The following is a 20,428-nucleotide window of genomic DNA, read 5'->3' on the forward strand; positions in this document are numbered from 1 at the left end:
TTGGGTCATTGGTGGTGGGGTCCCATGTGTCAAGTTGTAAATCAGTGAAAATGTGGCTTTCAGACTTTTTGTAGCTGGTAGCCTTTTATTTACCTTTTGTCCCTTTGACTTAGGTTTTGGTCATAGAAAGTTAATATCTCAATAATAAAGTTCAGTTTTGCAGAAGGATTTGACGTTTGAATGAGATGCTTCCAATCAGCCATTCAGATTTTCCACGTTTGAAGATGCCAAAAATAATAATGGGTTTTGAATGGTTCAATAATAATGAAGAGCAGTGTTTCAGTTCGTCTCGTGGTATTTGCAATAGGCCAAGAGCTATATAACTTGCTAGTCTACGTCAACTTTACATGTGGACAAGGCTGATTTGGAAGTTGAAGAAAGGCCAGTCATGCCTGAGGAATTCCCTAATGACCTTCGTACTGGAATGGAAATTCTTACCATTAGTGTAGATATAATTATATGTAAGGAATTTAATTGACAAAAGTACATTTTAATTCACTTTTTTATCATTTCCTACTTGGAATGTATCATATATTGGCTAGGTACCACCTTCACAGGATTCATTTTTCTGATTAATAATTCATTATGCCTAATTTTGAATTATTAAAGACTGTTCATTGAGAATACATTGTTTCTAGAAGAGTGGAAGAATCAGGAAAATATGGGAATATTTTAGGTATAAGGAGAATGGTAGTCCTGGACCCTGGAAGGCATTGTTTGACAGTTGGCTCAAGGTAGATCCTGTTAGAATTCATTTTAAATTGGAAAAAAATGGACCAAAAGTATAGATAGACATGATGGAAATGCTGTTCTGGGAAAGTCAGCAAGTGTATGACATGGATGGTTGGCAGATGTGCTAGAAGACGACCAATTAAGAAACCAATATCACATTCTTCTGTCTTGTGTTTGAACAGTTTCAAACTGAGGAACGGAACATTTGGATTTCCTTTGACTCTTCCTTCGCGGGTTCTAGTAACTCCCGAAAATCAAGGTGGCAGTAACTTTTATGCTGCTTATTGACCTGAAGCTTAGACTTTTTTTTTTTTTAACGTTTATTTTTATTTTAGACTTTTGTTTTTGAACAATGTATATCAATGATACTCTTGTGGTTCATGGATTTGTGCCTGGATTCTAATTCTGTATTTGGTCATTTGATAGCATCTGTGACTTAAAAAACAAAACAAAACAGCAATCAGAAGTACGGGCATATGGTACATGTTGCTTTTCATATACCCAAAGATTGTTTACATTTTTTTTCTTTTCCTCCTCCTCCTTCTCTCCCCTTTCTTCTCTGCTCCCCACACTTCCTTCACTTTTTGGCTTTCTTTTCGTTGCCCTTCTTTTTCATTCTTCCATCTCATTTCTGATTGTCTTCTCATCCTCTGCTTTGTCCTTTCTCATCCTCCTGTCTCCTCTCCCTCCGGTTCCATTCATGTCTTACACCACCACCAGATTGGTTTCTCTGCCTGAGTATCTTCAGTTCAAATGCCACCAGAGCTGCTCCTCTCCCTGTTGCCTCTGGAGCAGCTTCAGTTTACACACTGATGATGAGGCTTCAAACCGGAAAATCTCGTAAGTCACGGGTGGACACGACACCCATGAGAGCTCGTAGCGCATGGTGGCAGGGTATTGCGACCCATCCCCAGGTTATAATATGATAACCTCATGGCTTACTACCATCACCCTGTGCTGGAACAAAGTCCACTGCTTTTTAAACTTTGGTGCACTCTGTTAGCATATTATGATTCCTCAATTTAAGAATCTGACCCTTTAAGGTATATTGTGTTAATGTTACAGGTTTTTTGAAAAGAGTAGAAGGATATGAGTTCATGTACTGTAGCTTATTCTGGTAGCTTTGTTTGATAAGAGTGTCTTCTGTATCCAAATGCAGATTTTAGTTCCCTCATCTTAATCTCCAGATAAGAACATTGATTGAATAGAAATCTGACCCTATATCACTTGGCAAAAGGGGTTCAACTTGGAAGAAGAAAGGGGATTTCACAAAATTGACAACATTTTATAAATGGGGCTTGATGAAAGAAAAAAGGAAAAACACTGTTTTTACACAAAATTTTAATGTTGATGGACACTCTCCTCTTTGTATTCAGTTTTTAACTATTTAAAATGGAAGATTAAAAATTTTAGGATATGACATTCACCTTGAGTTATATTAACTGTTAGGTTTTATCTTATCAATTTGTCAACTTGGCCAGTGGTAAAAACACTGATATTGATGTGGTGGAAACCTGGGATTGTAAGCTTAGGGCCTAGTTTTCCTTCAGTTAAGATTTCTGTTAATGTGGCCATAGGTCTGGCTAAATTAAATGATGCTATATATGCACATGAGTACATGTTTGATTTTTGAAGACAAAGGTTGTATTAATTCAGATGTAAGAGAAAGTCATTTTTAATTTTTAAGAACAGTTACTTAGTGTCATTAGACTAAATAAGCAGTGACATAGTAAATAGCTGTTTGGATTTTTAATGTTTATTTTTGAGAGAGACAGCATGAGCAGGGAAAGGGCAGAGAGAGAGAGGGAGAAACAGAATCCGAAGCAGGCTCCAGGCTCTGAGCTGTCAGCCCAGAGCCTGACGCGGGGCTCAAACTCACAAACTGTGAGATCATGGCTTGAGCCAAAGTTAGACACTTAACTGACTGAGCCACCCAGGCGCCCCTCTGTTTGAGTTTTAAAAGAAATGGGTAGAAGTCTAAGAGCTTGGAAGAAGGGGCCAGATTTTAACTGGGACTTTGGGTGATGGCCAGAGTTGATCTTCAGGGTGAGGAGAGTGCTTCAGGTAGAAGTAAAGTGAAGAGGCATGAGATGAGCAAAAGTGTATATCTGAGATCCGGCATGTTTGGGAAAGAGGGAAGAACGTGTCCTTTGTGATGGAGGTAGAGGGCTATTTAATGGAGACATTGGGTCATAGACAAACAAAGCTGGAAAGGGTTTGTTAGCAACTGCCTTGTAGGTAACCCCGACTGACCCTTCCCATTGTGGTAAGGGAACCAAGATCCACATTTCCTCTAAGATGTTAACTTCCATAAGTATTTCTTCCTAAGATCCCCCAGAACAAATTTCACATTTTTTCCTGAGATTATTATCAAAAGGAATGACATTTCCTGAGTAGTCATCAACTGAGTATTTACCATCTATTATCCTTAGTGGATTTACATGAAGAGCCGAAGAGTTCAAATTTAGATCGTTGTTGATAAACACTTTAGCACAGTTACCCCATTCCTGGCAGTGTTTTCCATGTCAGTAATTTTTAAAAATATTTAACAATAGGCACAAAGGTAATAGATGACATTGATAGGATTTTTATTGGGGGGAAAACATATTGAGTGTCTACCGTGTGCCAGGCACTGTTCTAAGGCCCTTCAGTGATTTACTGTTCACCATGGCTTTATGGGATAGTGATGACTCTTATCCCTGCAAAGAAGCTGAGGTCTCTAGTGGTTAAGCAACTTTCCTGAGATCAAACAGTGAGTATAGGAGGCGGGATGTGAAGTGAGCTGGCCTGACTCCAACTTTTAAACCATGTTATCCTGCCTATTTATTCACAGGATGATTTTTTTCTCCCTCAGTAAATAGTCTCTGTTATATCAGGGTGTCCACCTGTCTTTATGTCAGTTGTACCCTGCAGGAAGGGCTTTTGCTGATCCTTCTCAGAAAATGTGCCTTTTTCTACTTCATGCAAAGATGCCAGAGGAGCTACTGGAGACCCTCATCAATATGCTGTCAACATAAATGATCAGTATAGCTTAGCTATTACAAACAAGTTACATAGAAACATGAAAAAGTAACTTCTAAATAAAGGACAAGAGTCAGACAAAAAGTTCTGCATTTATATGATTTCATTTTCGCCTACGTGCAGATGGGAAGGCATTGAAAAAGAGTTTATCAAATGAAAATAGTGACTGTTTTTCACCAAAGGCGAGATTATGAGTAAGCTTTTTTCAGATTTTTGTTTGTACGATGTTTTGGAACTGATGTAAAATACATGTAGTATATACCTATGAATCAGACGCCACCTAACAAAGAACCTTGAATTTTGGAGTTTGGGTTTTATCTGGTAGGCAGCAGAATGGGAAAACACATGAGGTAGTTGAACTTTTTGAGCGCGTAGGGTCTGGTGAATGCACTGGGTGTTGATTGGAGGAACAGATGGCTGATGCTTGGACCTCTAAAGGAGGTACCTGAGAACTTAGAACATAGAGCAAAGGCCAAGTATGAAGATGTTCCAGAATTGACTTGGTGGTCAAAGTGGTAAAGAGAAAATTTTGTGTATGATTAGAAGAGAAATAGAATCATTAGTAGAAACAGCAAAGTTGGAATCTGGAAGAGATCTCATATGTGGTTATTTGAACACTTTTTGTTGATGAGGCACTGAGCTAAGACCTTATTGTCCAAGGAGTTACCTAGTTCCTGCAGACCTATTTCCACGCATGGACCAATGGCCCATGTAGTTGATTCGTCTTTGTTGCAGTAAATACTTGTGTCCACAGCAGTATTCCTGATGTTATTTAAATATATGGGAACACCAACTCTGTATCAGTTTGCGTGAAAAGTAAGAGGTGTTCTGGAAGAAGCTTTGAAGCTCTTACAAGTTCTTTTATTTCAATAGTAGAGCTTTACCTTCAATTTTAATTGTTGGGGGAAGAAAATCATGTAACCTCTTAAACCATTATAGTATTAGATTAAAAAAAAAGATCTCTTAATTGTATAATTACAAGCTAAAGCAGTTTTTACCTTGATTCAGAACAAGAAGAACAGTGTTCTGTTCATTTTCTAGTTTATATAAATTAGGGATGTAATTTCTAAAATGATAGTTATTGTCTTTTCTCTTTCCTCTTCTGCCCTCAAGTTACACAAAATCAACTCAGATTTTTTTATAGTATTTTATGGTCTTCATTATTGAGAGTTGTAATCTGTATTTTGTTCTAAAAGTAGTTCTTCTCCTTGACTGCATTTATTAAAACTTTCCATATGGAAAGATACTGGAAAATCTAATCTATTTCCATAGAGTCCAACTTAAAGGGGGGAAAATTACAAATAAAAATAGGTTAAAAAAAATGTTCTCAAAGCCTGAGTTCTCTCTGTTCATCAGATAGTGGATACTGTTTGAAATTTTCATTAACACTGAATTTAGAAGGAGAGAAAGAGAGGAAAGTAAAGAATAAAAGTAAAAGGGTAAGATAAAAAAGGCAAAAAAGAAAGAGTAAAGGAGGAGGAGAAAAAAAATGAGATGTTCATTAAAGGCAATACTCGAATGTTATTTCTGAGGGAAGAGAAATGTTCAAGATACTCCTTAACCTGATAGACTTTTGTTCTGAAGATCTAAGGTTCCAGAATGCAGTATCTATATAACTATCTATAAAATACTTTCTAAATTTTCAGACTTTATAAAAATAATCTGCAACTACAGACTTCCAATTTTACTTTTCAACACAATTTGTAAGAGAAACAACTGAAGGTGTTGGGTTACTGTGTTTCAGGTTTTTGTATTGCTTTGTTTATTTGAAGTTGTAAATAAAGAAAAACATACTTGGATTAAGAATGTACATTTCAGCTTTTCAGCTAGGAGCTGATATTAATGGCCCTGCTAGTGAAATTGATGATAGCTCTATAGCTTGTGGTGCACCATACAAGCAGATTTGTCAAGTGTTTTCCACTATGAGAAACATTTATCTCACTTGTTCCACCTCTTCATTGGGTCTTTTCTCCAATGGAAGACCAATTGAAAGAGATTATGATCTGGAAGCCATCTGACCAATGCATTGTTGGGGATCTGTCTCACAGGTACTCTGTTACATATGATAGGGTCTGGGACCTCCCTCACATGTTATGATAGTAAAGAACTTGGCTCCATAGTGAGTGGACAGTCCATGTTAACCATATAGGGTTGAGGGGAAAATTTGAAGATGACGCAGGAACTTCCTACAGCTGTGGTCCAGGACCTTCATCAGCAAGACTTAACCACATACTTAACAGGTGAATGGTGCTTTGCCAAAGTGCTGAGAATACAGAAAGATACATAAACTATTTGTATAAGATTCATGGTTACTAAAGGACATTTTCATGCTTACATCATTAAATCTTCATGAATTTTGGGGGGCGGGTATTCAAGGACTATTAGCCTGATTTTACAGATGAGGAAGCTGGGACTCAGAGAAGTTATCCATACCTAGTAAGTGACAGAGCCAGGGTTTATAATCAGTCTTCTGACTTCTGTGTCAGATGTCTTTATGATTTGATTGAGAAAACATGTGTATGTGTGTGCTCCTGCACACTGACCTATGTTAAGTGTCATATGAGTATACAACACCAGTGTATGGAGGCCAGAGTGAACAGTAAAACCTAGGAAAGATTCATGATGTGGTCTGGATGTGAAAGAGCAGTGAGTAAGACTTGGAGGAGGGACTCTGAAAGGGGAGAAGGAGGGAGAGTGGTATGGGCAGTGGTTCAGTGGTAAGACCACATGGTTTGTTTAGGAAACAATGAATAGATGAGTCTGGCTGGAAGCAGTTTAGAAGCAGTTTATGTAATATTTTGAAGGCCAGGGTATGGAATTATCATTTTAGCTCATTGGCAATGATCTATTGAAGGTTTATGAAAAGCAGGGGTGATTTGGAACAAACATAGAAATATTTCTATTTAAAGGTCACAGGAGATAGATGGTTTCCTTGAACACTTTTCATGTAGGGATATATATGAATTAATTAGTAACTCAATGGCAAATACCTTTGTCAGAGAGAATGTAATGAAAGCTTAGAAGATTCAGACAAATAAGGCTCTCCATTCATATAGTGGGTTGGCAGGCTGTTTGCCCACTTATTCTGTTCGGAAAGCATGTATGGAGATCTTTTGATTCATAGGTTCTGTCTTGTCAGCTGGTCCTGTAGGAAATCTAGGCAAACAGAAAATTTCAAAAACTAATTAAAAAGGTCCATTAGGAGATTTGGGTATTTCTGACTCCCTCTGCCCTCCCCTCTGTTTCCTCTTCTCTCTTCACCTCCACTCTGAACTATCTGGATTCAACTGTTTGCACTCTGTTTCTTTTGGCTGTGGAGACCGTCAGAAAGTGCTTGTTTCACTTTTTTCAGCATCATATATTTTATGAGGTTAATTGATAGAAGAAATATGCCCAAGTGATGTCATGTCTGAAGAGTAAGTGAGGAAACCTAAAACCCCAAATCTTGGTAAAGTTATATTAAGCCCAGACCTTGGAACCATAAAAGACTAGTAAAATTAGGTCAAATCGTGTGACATACCCGGTTGGCATTGCAGCCCTATTGGGTTGAAACCTTACCATAGCTTCCAAGGAAGTTCTAATTACTGTTCTTTATTTATAGGTAGATATTAGTTTGGTATCTGAATAGTTAGACTGTGTGAAAATACTTTTTGTGAGAGAATATACTTTTCTTTTTCCTGTTGCCATTAGGACTTCGATATTACAGACTTCACACATGTTGGCAAGAAAGGTCTACAGACTTTCGAAAAACATTTTTTTGCCAGACTCTGGGAAAGTCTGGTTTAGGTCAGTTCAGGAAACACTCATTCAAGGTTCCACAGTAATATATTGTCTGTGGATAATACAAGGTCACAGGGAGAGACAGACATGTACACCAACCCACATACAAGAATATGTCTCCATGTCTAGAAGTAAGTATATGTTAAAACAGTAAATTCTGATCCGACTTACTTCAAGGTATCACTGGGTGAGCAGTAGCTTGTCTTGACTGAGTACTTGGTGCTTTGCAGATAGATCTCTGAACATATCTAGCATTGATCACATCCAGCTTTTGTTCAGAAGTAGTGTTCTTTCCCCTGTACTTCCAGAATTATCAGACATGCTGTGTGTCCTTCATTCTTAAGCTTATCACCTCTTTTTTTTTTTAACATACCACTTTTATTATTTTTTTTTATTTTGTTAAGAACACTTAACATGAGACCTTAGCCCCTTAACATTTTTAAGTGTACAATGCAGTATTGTTAACTATGGGCACAATGTATAGTAGCTCTCTAGAACTTATCTTGTGTAACTGAAACTTCATTGTCATTGATTAACAATTCCCAGTACACCCCTCCACCCAACCCCGGGCAGCCACCATTCTGTTCTCTGCTTCTAAGAGCATGACTGTCTTAGATACCTCATTTAAATAGGCTCATATGGCGTCTTTCCTAATGGGACTGGCTTATTTCACTTAGCAGGATATCCTCAAGGTTCATCCATATTGTTGCCCATTGCAGGATTTCCCTTTTTTTTTTTTTAAAGACTAAATAATATTCCATTGTATGTGCTTACATCTTACATTTCTTTTTTACTTTTTATTTTGATATAGTTTAAAAAAGTAATAATAGTACAGTGATCTGTCTTATGCTCTTTATACGGATTCAAGAATTAACATTTGTCCATTTATTCCTTGCACACTTGTTTTGTAAACATACACACCTTTAACCATTTGAAAGCATGTTACAGAATTGTGCCCTTTTACACCTAAATATTTTAGTGTAGATTTCCTAAGACAAGGATTCTCTTACATAACCATGGTACAATTCTCAAAGTAAGAATGTTTTAATATGGACACTGTTTCTTAGTCCAATCTGTTAGTTTCAGCTATTACCCTACTGTCTTTCGTAACATTTTTTTTCCCCCAAACCCTGTCCAGGATCCAATGTGAGGATCATTTATTGTGCTTAGTACTTGTGTCTTTGTAGTTTCCTTTAACTTGGAACAGTTCCTCATCCTTTGTGTGTCACGGCTTAATGTGTGTGTGTGTGTGTGTGTGTGTGTGTGTGTGTGTGTGAGAGAGAGAGAGAGAGAAATATTTTTTTATTGAGATAAAATTTTATGTGTAAGTTTCAAATGTACAACACTATTTGAAAAATTTGTATATTGCAATATGATTGCCACAGTAGCATTTGCTGACACCTCTATCATGTCACATAATTCCTATTTCTTTTCTTCATGTATTCATCTGTTGAGGGACATTAAGATTGTTTTTACATCTTGGCTATTATAAATAATGCTGCAATGAATACAGGTGTGCAGATATCTCTTGCAGATTTTGATTTCCATTCTCTTGGATAAATACCCAGAAGTGAGGTTGCTGGATCTTATGGTAGTTCTATTTTTAACTTTTTGAGAACTCCATACTGTTCTTCTTGGTGTCTGTATAACTTATATTCCCACAAACAGTGCATAAAGACTTTAATTTCTCCACATCACTGCCAGCACATGTTATCTCTTGTTTTTTTGTTTGTTTGTTTTTTGATAGTAGCTATCCTGACAGAGGTTAACTGAGATCTCATTGTAGTTTTGATTTGTATTTTCCTGATGACTGGTGATGTTGAGCATCTTTTTAGATAACTGTCAGTCATGTGTATGTCTTCTTTGGAGAAATGTCTGTTCAAGTCCTTTGCCCATTCTTTAATTGGGTTATTGGTTTTTGGGGTTTTGTTTTTGTTTTTGTTTTTGTTTTTTGCTATTGAGTAGTGGAGTTCTTTGTATGTTTTAGGCATTAATGGTTTGTAACTATTTTCTTCCATTTTGTAGGTTACCTTTTAACTCTGTTTCCTTTCTGTGCAGAAGCTTTTTAGTTTGATGTAGTCCAACTTGTTTGTTAGATTCTTAAACATGAGACACTAGTTCACACTTAATATAGCTTCCTTTTTAAACTCTTACAATGACTAGTCGTTTAAGGGTGGCAAAACATGACTCCAACCAGAAGTCTAAGAAGCATTAACATGTAATTCAGGCTACTAACATGTGTCTGGCAAGAAAAATTCCTGTGTGTCTAACTTGCAGCCACGCAGATTCCAAGATCCTTACTTTCCTAGGTTTTCTTTGCTGGCCTTGCCATTCTTTTTTTGGAGTCAAAAATTCAGGTTTTACTTGCCTGGTCATTCTTAACAGTATCAGTCAATGGATTGGAGCTCACTCATCAGTCATTCTGAAGGGCTTTTGAAGTAAGTACTTTCTTGGGGTACCTGCATGGTTCAGTTGGTGGGGCTTGACCTCAAGACCTTGAGATCAAGAGTCATGTGCCCCACGGAGGCGTGCCTGGGTGGTTCAGTAGGTTAAGTGTCCAACTCTTGGTTTTGGCTCAGGTCATGATCTCATGGTTCACGAATTTGAGCCTCACAGGGGGCTCTGTGTTGACCATGTGGAGCCTGCTTGGGATTCTGTCTTTTCGCCCCTACCCTACTTGTGCATGCACACTGTCTCTCAAATACAAACTTAAAAAAAAAATCTGTTTCTTAAAAATAAATAGAATGAACCAAATACCCTCTTTCCCCATGGGACCTGCTGTCACTTCTCTGCAGGTTGACATGCTTACCACCTGCCTCTCAGCACATTCATTGCTGCGCATGAAGTAGGTGGTTCAGATGGCAGTTGTCACCGTAGTATTAAACAGGAAATGTTTTGTATAGGTTTCTTAAAACATATCTAGAAATTGCTTGGTTTTTTAATGCTTATTACTCATACTAGCTTTGACTTGTACCTTCTTATTTTGTATACATATATATAACTACTGGTGCATATAATTAATATAAATGGTTAGAGTCAGTTCTCTTGGGTTTTGGTCTTAAGTCGGTTTTGTAATCTGTTTCTGTCCATATTCACAGAATTTTGTGAATTCCAATTGGCAGTTTTTCCAAGACAGTGTGTCTTCTTCAAATGCTAGGGTAACATTTAGGTTTGAGTTCAGTGCTTGACAGAATAGCAGACAGTTCTCAAAGCTGATGAAAAGGGTCTGAGAAATTTGGTGGTGTTAGTTTGCTACAAGGTTTTGGTCAAAATGACTTCTCAGAAGACAGGATTTCCTTAAAATTCTTGAGACCTCGAAAAAAAATGTCTAAATATTCATCTCCCATTTTCTTTGTTCTATAAATGGTAGGAACTCCAAAAATTGGACGGGGAGCTGTTTTCTGCCTCTGGGAAATCATCTTTTGTATCCAGGCATCCAGAGCCCCAGAGCACTGCTTGCCTGAAGTGGGGAAGAAAGGTTCTCAGGACAGCCTACATTTAGGTACTGCGCTCCAGTGGTGCAGGCATTGGTTCACAGTCCCTCCATTAAATAGTTTATTCCCTTGTTTTTTCCTCTGGAATCTGAAGGAGTTCTCTCTAACTCTTACGTCTCCGGGAAGCTGTCCAGAGTCACCAGAGAGACCTGATTGTTTTAGGACCTCATTAGACCTGCTCCCATTAACTTGAAGGAATAGTGACACATAGTCAGAATGACTTCATTGGGCAGAAAATGATCTCTAAATGTCTGATATGGATGTCAGTGAAAATGAGGGAGTCAGGACTCTTTCAATGCAGTCATCCATAAAAACAATGAGGAAACTGGCTAAATATGCCAGAAACCATTTTTTTCCCCCAGAATTCCAGGAATTAGCTAGTCCTGCAGCAATCTGGGGAGCATGTATTTAGGAAAAATGACTCAATCTTGGTAGGAGCAGCTGGCTTTGTGGCATTTCACTTACCCTGACCAAGCCCCCCGGCCCCCTCCCCAGTTCCACAGTAGCCTTGAAAACCAGGAGCTCCATAATCACAGGGAAAACCATCAGCCTGGCAGCCAGCAGGGGGGAAGAATGGAAATGAACTTCCTTCCAAGCCTCTTCCTCCTTGTCCTAGATTAAGCTCTGATGTATTTACTGTGAGATTTGAGAACTAGGGAAGATGCCGATTTTAAGCCTCTGTTAAGGGAACTTATACCATTCGTTCTTGACAGAATTTGGGATCATTAGAGACAGGAGTAAGGCTCATAGGAGGAAACCAGGAGAAAACTAGTGCTGCCTCTCACTGGGGCCTTTTAAATATAACCACAGTGAACCAGAGGGATAGTCTTCAGTTGGCTCTGTTGAGTCTGTTTTATATGAAGTTTCGTAATAACTTGAGGAAGGAAATATTGTAGTAATTGGTTTCACTGTGTAGAATTCTATAATGGTACATGTACCAAGTCTGTTAGATTACCACAGAAGCACCTACATCTCCTGCTGACTCATCCATTTAATCCTTGTAAAGCTCAGATCTTTGTGGAAAGTTTTTTCAAAGAGCTAAACTAAGATGTGATCAGTGCTTGTGTAAGGTGAACATGGCTTAGCCCGAAGGCCCTCGGCATGAACCGGATGCAGGCTCCCTTATCTGCTGTTCTTTCAACTGTGGTATATGGAATCTTATTGACGTGTGTCAACGTGATTATGCACCAGCACCTGTGCATACAGCGTTTGGTTGTGGTGACTAGTTTCAAGCTGCCTGAGTTTTTAATTGGTAACTGATTATTGCTGGGATTTTCCAACTCAGCCTAAGGGAATCGGTGTAACTCATACATTTGGTGGAGTTTTGCATGGCACTAATCAGTTCCCTTCATCGTTTTTTCTGTGGAAACTGTTAATCATTGTATTCAGCCTTATTGGCATCCAGGTGGACATTTGGCACCAGGGAACAAGATTTTTTTCAAAGCCCAGTTTTTCTGATGATACTTTTTTTTTTTTATTAAAAAATTTTTTTATGTTTATTTTTGAGAGAGAAAGAGAGACAGAGGATGAGTGGGGAAGGGGCAGAGAGAGAGGGAGACATAGAATCCAAAGCAGGCTCCAGGCTCCAAGCTGTCAGCACATGGCTCAAACCCATGGACCATGAGGTCATGACGTGAGCTGAAGTCGGATGCTTAACCAACTGAGCCACCCAGGCACCCCTGATGATACTTGTTTTGTTACATGTGTTGTGGCGGAATTTGGGCTTTTCACAGAAATGTTACACTTTGCTTTTTGAGGGTAGAGCAGGACCAGCTCTCCACCTAAGAGACCTTTTGGGAAACATTCTGTGGGGTGATTGAAGTGGAAGAGGCATTATGATCACATCCTTAGTTAGCCCTCTGTGTTTATGGGGATCTAAACCTAGACCATCCATAGTACTTGCTTTTGTGCAGCTTCCCCCTCCCCCCTTCTTTATATGGAAAGTAACATGCAGCCTTAAAATACGAACAAAAATAATGAATCCAAGGATCACAAGGTGGGTATGTTTTACATCTGCACTGTTAATAGTTCTTGTTCAGTTGGGTTCACTGTCATGTCACCTTTATGAGGCTTTCCCTACAATTTGTCCATTCCTTTTAGATTTACTTCTTGAATTAGAGCCCTGTTGAAAAAAACCTCTGATCTGCCTAAAGACTGTTACCAGGAATAGGTCTGTATTAACTCAGTCAAATTGGGCTTGATTGAGAAAAGGTTGACTCTGTGGGGATTTTAAGTATGATACTTTGCAGAAAAAAATGTTCTCCTTTATGATGGGACTGTCGTCACTCTACCATCTTGGGCTGCGCAGGTGTGTGTACTGCTGAGTCTATTTTATGCATTGTGGTGTGCATGTGACAGAATGGTGGGCTGGGGGTGGAGCACTTCATACAGGGGCTGACAATATACTCATCTGTTGCATCCTAAACTAAGTGATGAGCCCTCAAAGGCAAAAGCAGCATCTTTCATTGTCTTTCATTTTCCCTTAACACTTAGTAGAGTTTAGCATAAACAGGAGATGCTTAATAAAACCAGCTTTGGAGCTCAAACAAGAGATTTGGTTTGGTTTCCTGTGGCTGGTGGAGAACATCAGAGGCCAGTACTCTTATTTTATTTGTAAGTTTTTGTTTAAATTTCAGTTAACATACAGTGTAATGTTAGTTTCAGGTGTACAGTATCGTGATTCACCATTTCTATACAATACCCAGTGCTCATCACAACAAATGTACTACTTCATCGAGGCCAGTACTTTTATAAATTTTAAAAACAAATTTTTTAATGTTTATGTTTGAGAGAGAGAGAGAGAGAGGGAGAGAGAGAGCGCGCACCAGAGTGTGAGCGGGGGAGGGGCAGAAGGAGACATAAAATCAGGAGCAGGCTCTAGGCTCTGAGTTGTTAGCACAGAGCCGGATGCAGGGCCTGAACCCATGAACCATGAGATCATGACCCGAACCAAAGTTGGACACTCAACTGACTGAGCCATGCAGGCACCCCAGTACATTTATAAATGAAAAAAAATTTTTTTTAAAGTTTATTTTTGAGCGAGAGAGACACAGACAGACAGAGTGTGAGCGGGGGAGAGGCAGAGGAAGACACAGAACTGGAAACAGGCTCCAGGCTCTAAGTTGTCAGCACAGAGTCCGATGTGGGCCTGAACCCACAAACCGTGAGATCATGACCTGAGCCAAAGTCAGACACTCAGCCAACTGAGCCATCCAGACACCCCAGTACTTTCATAAATTTTTAAAAAGTGTTTTGAAAGAGAGAGAGAGAGAGACTAAGTGGGGGAAGGGCAGAGAGAGAGGGACAGAATCTCAAGCAGGCTCTGCACTGTCAGCGCAGAGCCCAACATGGGGCTCAAACCCACAAACCATGAGATCATGACCTGAGCTGAAATCAAGAGTCAGATGCTTAACTGACTGAACCACCCCAGTACCCCAAGGCCAGTACTTTCAGATTGCTTACCTTGTCCCGGTGTCCTTGTTGTGGTTAAGTGGATCCAAGAAATTGTTATTTTTAACTCTTTTGGTATTTTAGCATCAACCGGTTAAACAGATCTGTTAAAACCAGCTACACAGGGACAGTTTTTTTTGGGTATTCTATCAATATTGTACATTGGAGCTGAATTTCAGACTGTCCAAAAAGAAAAAAAGTAACTCAGTTGATATTTAAGGCAAATGAGCCAAATATCTACCTAAATAGGTAGTCAAATACCACAAAAAGTGCATGTTGGAGAGTAGGTTAACGTACATGCGAACCCATGGCACAGCCCCTAACACCAAGCCTTAGAGATTCAATGTGATCCTAAATTACTTACAAATATTTTGTATTTACAGAGGTAAAGAGTTGTGACGTTTATCGGGGTGCATTTACTTAATGGGAGAAAATTCTTTCAGAATAACAATTCCAAAATAAATAGAGCAAGATTTCCTATTAAAACAAATCTTCACTTTTCTGATATGTGATAGAGGATAAAGATTTAAAAAGAAAACTGCTTACCAAGTGCGTGGACCCGTGTGTTCTGAAAAAGATGCCTAGATGCTGCTGTTCTTAGCAAACTGAACCTTAGTCCTGCCTGGAGAAATAATTACTGGGAGTGGGGTAGATGATGCCTGTATGGACCCAGTGCTGTCAGGATGACTGATATGAACGTTTGACAAAGAACTTGCCAGCACAGATGGCTGTAGGCAGTAGCTTTTTCATATGATAACCCGACAGATTGTCCATGAGTTGTAACTTGTAAAATGACACTGCCCTGCATCTCTGTGAGGACACTTAAAGTCTCGTCTCTTGATTTTTACTTGCTGTGTGGTTGTAGTTTCTTTGGGCTTGAGTTTTCTTAGCTGTATCAGGGAAGATTGGAATAAATGATAGCACGGATCTCTCTCAGCTTTCAGTGCTGATTGTTTTGGTTAGTGGTTGTACTGGTGATTTTTAAAAAACACAGTGATGCAGTGATTTTAAACACAACAGGTTCAAATGTTGCCTTTAATTCTTTAGTTTTCTATAAACCCAAAACGGGAGAAAAATAAATTGTAGATCAAGTGCCATATATTTTAGAAAAGAGCTAATCTCTATTTTTTAAACACAGAATATCAACAAATCAGATACACGTTTTTACTTATTGACATGTTTTTAAGCTCCTTAAGTATTGATAAGTATTTATGTACTGTTTACATTAAATACGTTTTAAATATTGATCCAGAATGTGTATTTGAGATTACCTACCTACTACAATGAATAGAAGCCTTTTGTGTTAACTTTGTAATTAGAATATTATAATTAATCTGTTTTTGCTAGTTTCTACCAATACAAGTAATGACAAAGACATATTCAATCGTTAGAGTTCTATTACAATCCTGAAGCTGAAGAACTGGATCAATAAGTAAAAGGAAGGAACTTGCTATGTTGCTTTACATCTCTTAGGAAACACCATTATAGGTGTATGTTTGGTCTACTTGGCAGAACCATTAAAATGTATATGGAAGTGATACAGAAACACACACTGACCTGTCCATCATCCTTAAAGAGTCCCTTGCTTTGGCCAGTGAATCTCCTGTAGTCGTTGCTGCACGTAAATATAATTTAGTAAAGGATGTTTGATTCCCTTGAAAGTCACCTTTTTTCTTTTTCCAACTTAATCACAGATAACTTCATTGTGCTCTGGTAGCCACTGAATTCAATTAAAAATGCCAACCGTCTCTCTCATCAGCTATGATATACTTGACAGGTGACACCAATAAAGAAATGCAAAACAGGTTAAAATAAATTCAGAAAGAGGAGGGGAAAGAATTTCTGAAAGAGACCAGGAAGACCACAGACATTTGGGTCAGGTTGGCTGCATGGCTGTTATTTAAAGAGACACCAATGTCTGTGAGACCTCCATAAAGTGTGTTAGCAGACATGCTCAGGCTGGGGCTATGGTGAAGGGACACATTTTGCAAGTGTATTTTAGAGGTTGAAAGTGTCCTTACTATCACGCGAGTCTGAATTTGTTTCCTTAGCTTTGTTTTTGCATTCAGAAGTGAATTGTTAGGCCAACTTCCATGCTGCATTTTTATTTCTAAGTGTGAATAAAGCAGGAAAGCCCTTGAGTAAAGCATTCTTCTTAAGACTTCCATCAGCAACCTATTTTATCCATTCAGGTATACGGAGGCAAGTTGACGTATTGAAGTGCTTTTCACCAATTTATTTGGCTCATTAGTAGGCTTATGTGAAAAAAAAATCATCCTCTGTTTGATAGTTTTTGAATAGAAAGTGACTTAAAAGGGCTGCTCAGCTGGATAGCTTCAGACAGACCTGCCGGTTCAGTGTTCAACTCATAGCCTGCACCTGTGGGACTTTTGAAAGCAGTTAACGTTAATCATAACTTCCTTTAAATGTTTTAATTAGTTCAGGAAGAAGGAAGGCCTCGGGCTGATGTTTTATAGATCATTTCTGTCATTGACTCTATGGGAGAGTAGTTGACAATTTTTGAAATTGGCTTTTATGTTGGTCTTGGAGTTGCAGAGAAAGCTGTATTTGGGGGCACTGACTAAAAGCTCACATTGACGCTCTTGGCGTTGTTAACTTGTCTGCTAGCACTGTGTTTACCTTGCCACTTCTTTACTACCTGCAGCCTCTGCTGAATCTCTAGACAGGGGAACTGAGGCTTAGCAATGTAGGATCTCTAGAATGAGTTTTAACATTGAAACCTCTTCACCGTGTGACATGCCAACACATTTCCATGTAAGCTTCAGCTTCCATACTGGGCTTTGGGTGAGGGATCAGGCTGTCGAGGCATTTGTATACTGTTAAGGTCTTGGGTACAGTTAAAGTCTAACATCACAAGCTGATATCAAAGCTGGTAATGTGTGACCTTGCCTAGCCTTAAACTCCTGTAACAGGGACTCCTGAGAGCAGTAATGGGAAGGTGCAGTTAAACTGGGGGCAGATGACTGGCAGTCTAGGTGGTATAAGCTAAGGCTTCACCCCTTCGCTTGTTTGCAAATGCAGTCTGCATGCATGCTGTTTGAGATCACCTCTGCGAATCTAGCTTGGCTTCCTGATTAGGAGCCTGGGGTTGTTGGTGGATCTCCTGTGCAATCTGATGTGCTATATGCTGTGAGTGAAGTTGAGTTTCATTGTCCATGGTATCTGGCTTGATGCGATGGTGACCAGTACACAGAAAAGTGTAGGCTTTGCAGTCCCCGGAAATAGCTTTGTGGTGATGGATTTGTGGTGGTGGTTTCAGCCTGTAATCCTCACTTAGGTGCAGATAAAGGTAGAGAACGCTTTCCATTTTTTAAGTGGCTGTGTCTGTGCTAAGAAGGTAACCTGTAGTTTCATGGAAGTTTCCCTTTTTATTTGTAGATATAATACTTTGCCAAGCAGAAGAACCCTGAAAAATTCAAGATTAGTGAGTAAGAAAGACGACGTGCATGTCTGTATCATGTGTTTACGTGCCATCATGAATTACCAGGTATGTTTGTGTTCTGATTCTTTAAAAAATCTGAAAAATCTGTCAGATTCAGATCTTGTCCTCTCTGGTTTCTTTGTATTTCTCTTTGAAATAAATGTCAGGATTTAATGCAATTCAACTTAAAAAAAGGTCTGGTTCATTTTAATGCTCAAGATTTAACTCACTGCCTTTATATTTTAGTTAGCATTTATCCTTTATGATGTACTTGGAGGGTATGTACTCCTACGGTCATAAACTTGTTTAGATGAGTTGGTGAATGTTTGTGACCACTTATGACAGAATAAGCCGCTGATTGTGGGCAATAATGGACCAACTTTAGAATGTTAGGAGTGAGGGATGCTTGGGTGGCTCAGTCAGTTGAGCATCCAACTCTTGATTTTGGCTCAGGTCACGAAATCATGGTTTGTGGGTTTGAGCCCCACATAAGGCTCTGCGCTGACAGTGCAGAGCCTGCTTGGGGTTCTCTCTCCCTCTCCCTCTTCCCTTCCTCTGCTTGTGTGTGCATGTACTCTCTCTCTGTCTCTTTCTCTCCAAATAAATAAATAAACATAAAAAATTAAAAAAAAAACATTAGGAGTGAATAGACTCTTAACATTGGTCAGTGGTCCTCAAAGGGTTATATGGTAAAAAGGTGAGAAGTTGCAGTTACTGTCTGTTGGGCTTAGTGGTTCTTAATCTTTAGAAGAAGTGCCTGGAGGATTCTTGTTGAAAGGGCAGATCTTCCTCCAGGTGATGGTGATGCAAGTTATCCCCAACATAACAGGGAGAGAGACAGCTTAACGTGTGAATTGGATTAACTTTAACAAAGTAGAAGTTGGCGCCCGATAGGGTTTAAGTTAGGTAAGTGGAACCAGGAGTAAGAATCAGAGAAACGTAATTCAAATATAAAAATAGGATTTGATATCCATGGGTAGGGATGCTAAAGGTGGGTCTAAGCAGAAGTGGAAGGTAAACATGTAGGTCGAAGGTATCAGAATTCAAGCCCAACATAAGGGTGCTGAATTGAGGAGGGAGAACGTGCATTTTATTTTTTCTGTCAGTCAATATTTTTTGAGCATTGCCAGAGAGACCCTCTTCTGGGCAGAGGGAATAAATGCCCCAGGGAACTTACTTTCTAATGAAAGGGGTGACAGGTGATAAATGGTAAAACACGCAGTGTTGGAAATAATAGTAATGATGATGAGATGAAACAAAAGCTCACACTTAGAGTGTTTCCTAAGAGGACCAGTGCTTTTAAGCCTGGTACTTAATCTAAAGCTTATAACAGTCCTATGACAGTAGTAATACTACTATCCCCATTTTGCTGATAAGGAAACTGAGACACAGAGAAATTAAGTTTTACTTAATTAGCCAGCAAGTGGTAGAATCAGATTTAAATCCAGGGAGACGGGCTCCAGAGCAATGTTACTAATACTGTGAAAAAACTAGTCAGGAAATAAGAATGGAAAGTGATGAAAGTGTGTGTTCAGTTTTAATGAGGCCGACTGGGAAAGTGTCCTGGAGAAGTAGCAATTTTTCACAGTAACAGTTTGAAGAAGGAAACAAGGTGAGAGATTTTAGGGAAAGAAGATTCTAGGTAGCAAAAAGGATGACTGCAAAGGCCATGGGGCAGGAATAAGCCTGATGTGCTCGAAGCCCAAGAAGGAGGCCAGGTTGGCTGCATCTGAATATCGAAGCCCAAGAAGGAGGCCAGATTGGCTGCATCAGAGTAAGTAAGAAGGAGAATAGAGGTAGATGAAATCTGAAGTTAACATGGGGTCCTGACTGTGGAGGGCTTTATAAGCCAGTGAAAGGATACAGTCTTTACTGTGAGTGGAAAGCTATTGAACAGTTCTAAGGGAAAATGTGACATGATCTGATACTTGATTTTAGCATGGCATTCTAGCTTCTGTGTTTAGGATTGACCTTGGGGGCCAAAGACGAAAGGAGGTAGACCATTTAGAAGGTTGCTGCATTAGTTTTAGGTGAGTGTTGATGGTGGTATGGGCCAGGATTATAGCAGCAAAGATGATGACAGGTGGCCGGATTCTGGTTTTCTTTTCATGGTAAAGGCAACTTGGATATGTGGTAAGGAGTGGAGGGTGGCCTTGAAGTGTTTGTCTTGGGCCCTTACTAAGATGGGGGAGGCTACAGGATTTGGGAGACTAGATTAAGAACGAAGTTTCAGGGATGTTACCTTTAAGATGTCTGTAGTCGGGGCACTTGGGTGGCTCAGTCGGTTAAGTGTCCAACTTTGGCTCAGGTCATGATCTTGTGGTTCTTGAGTTCAAGCCTCTTGTCAGGCTCTGTGTTGACAGCTCAGAGCCTGGATCCCACTTCAGATTCTGTGTCTCCCTCTCTCTCTGTTCCTCCCCAACTCATGCTCTGTCTCGCTATCTCTCAAAAGTAAATAAACAATAATAATAATAAAAATGTCTGTAGTCATCCACATAGAGATCTTAAG

The 20,428-nt window shown here is 39.3% G+C and overlaps 1 protein-coding gene across 12 annotated transcripts in view; it reads left to right on the forward strand.

The window, feature by feature from the left end:
• The window catches only part of FMNL2 (formin like 2), a 308,508-nt gene that overhangs the window by 223,482 nt on the left and 64,598 nt on the right, over window positions 1–20,428 (forward strand). For 7 of the 12 annotated variants that reach the window (XM_053215080.1, XM_053215081.1, XM_053215079.1 and 4 more), the window contains exons 7-8: window positions 1,453–1,572; window positions 17,877–17,985. In XM_053215080.1, the coding sequence (XP_053071055.1) occupies window positions 1,453–1,572; window positions 17,877–17,985 (229 nt within the window). The remainder of the gene's footprint in view (window positions 1–1,452; window positions 1,573–17,876; window positions 17,986–20,428) is intronic. The other 5 variants (XM_027055755.2, XM_053215084.1, XM_027055762.2 and 2 more) reach the window with 1 other exon arrangement.

This window comes from Acinonyx jubatus, chromosome C1, assembly GCF_027475565.1.
Source record: "Acinonyx jubatus isolate Ajub_Pintada_27869175 chromosome C1, VMU_Ajub_asm_v1.0, whole genome shotgun sequence".
Classification (NCBI taxonomy): domain Eukaryota; kingdom Metazoa; phylum Chordata; class Mammalia; order Carnivora; family Felidae; genus Acinonyx; species Acinonyx jubatus.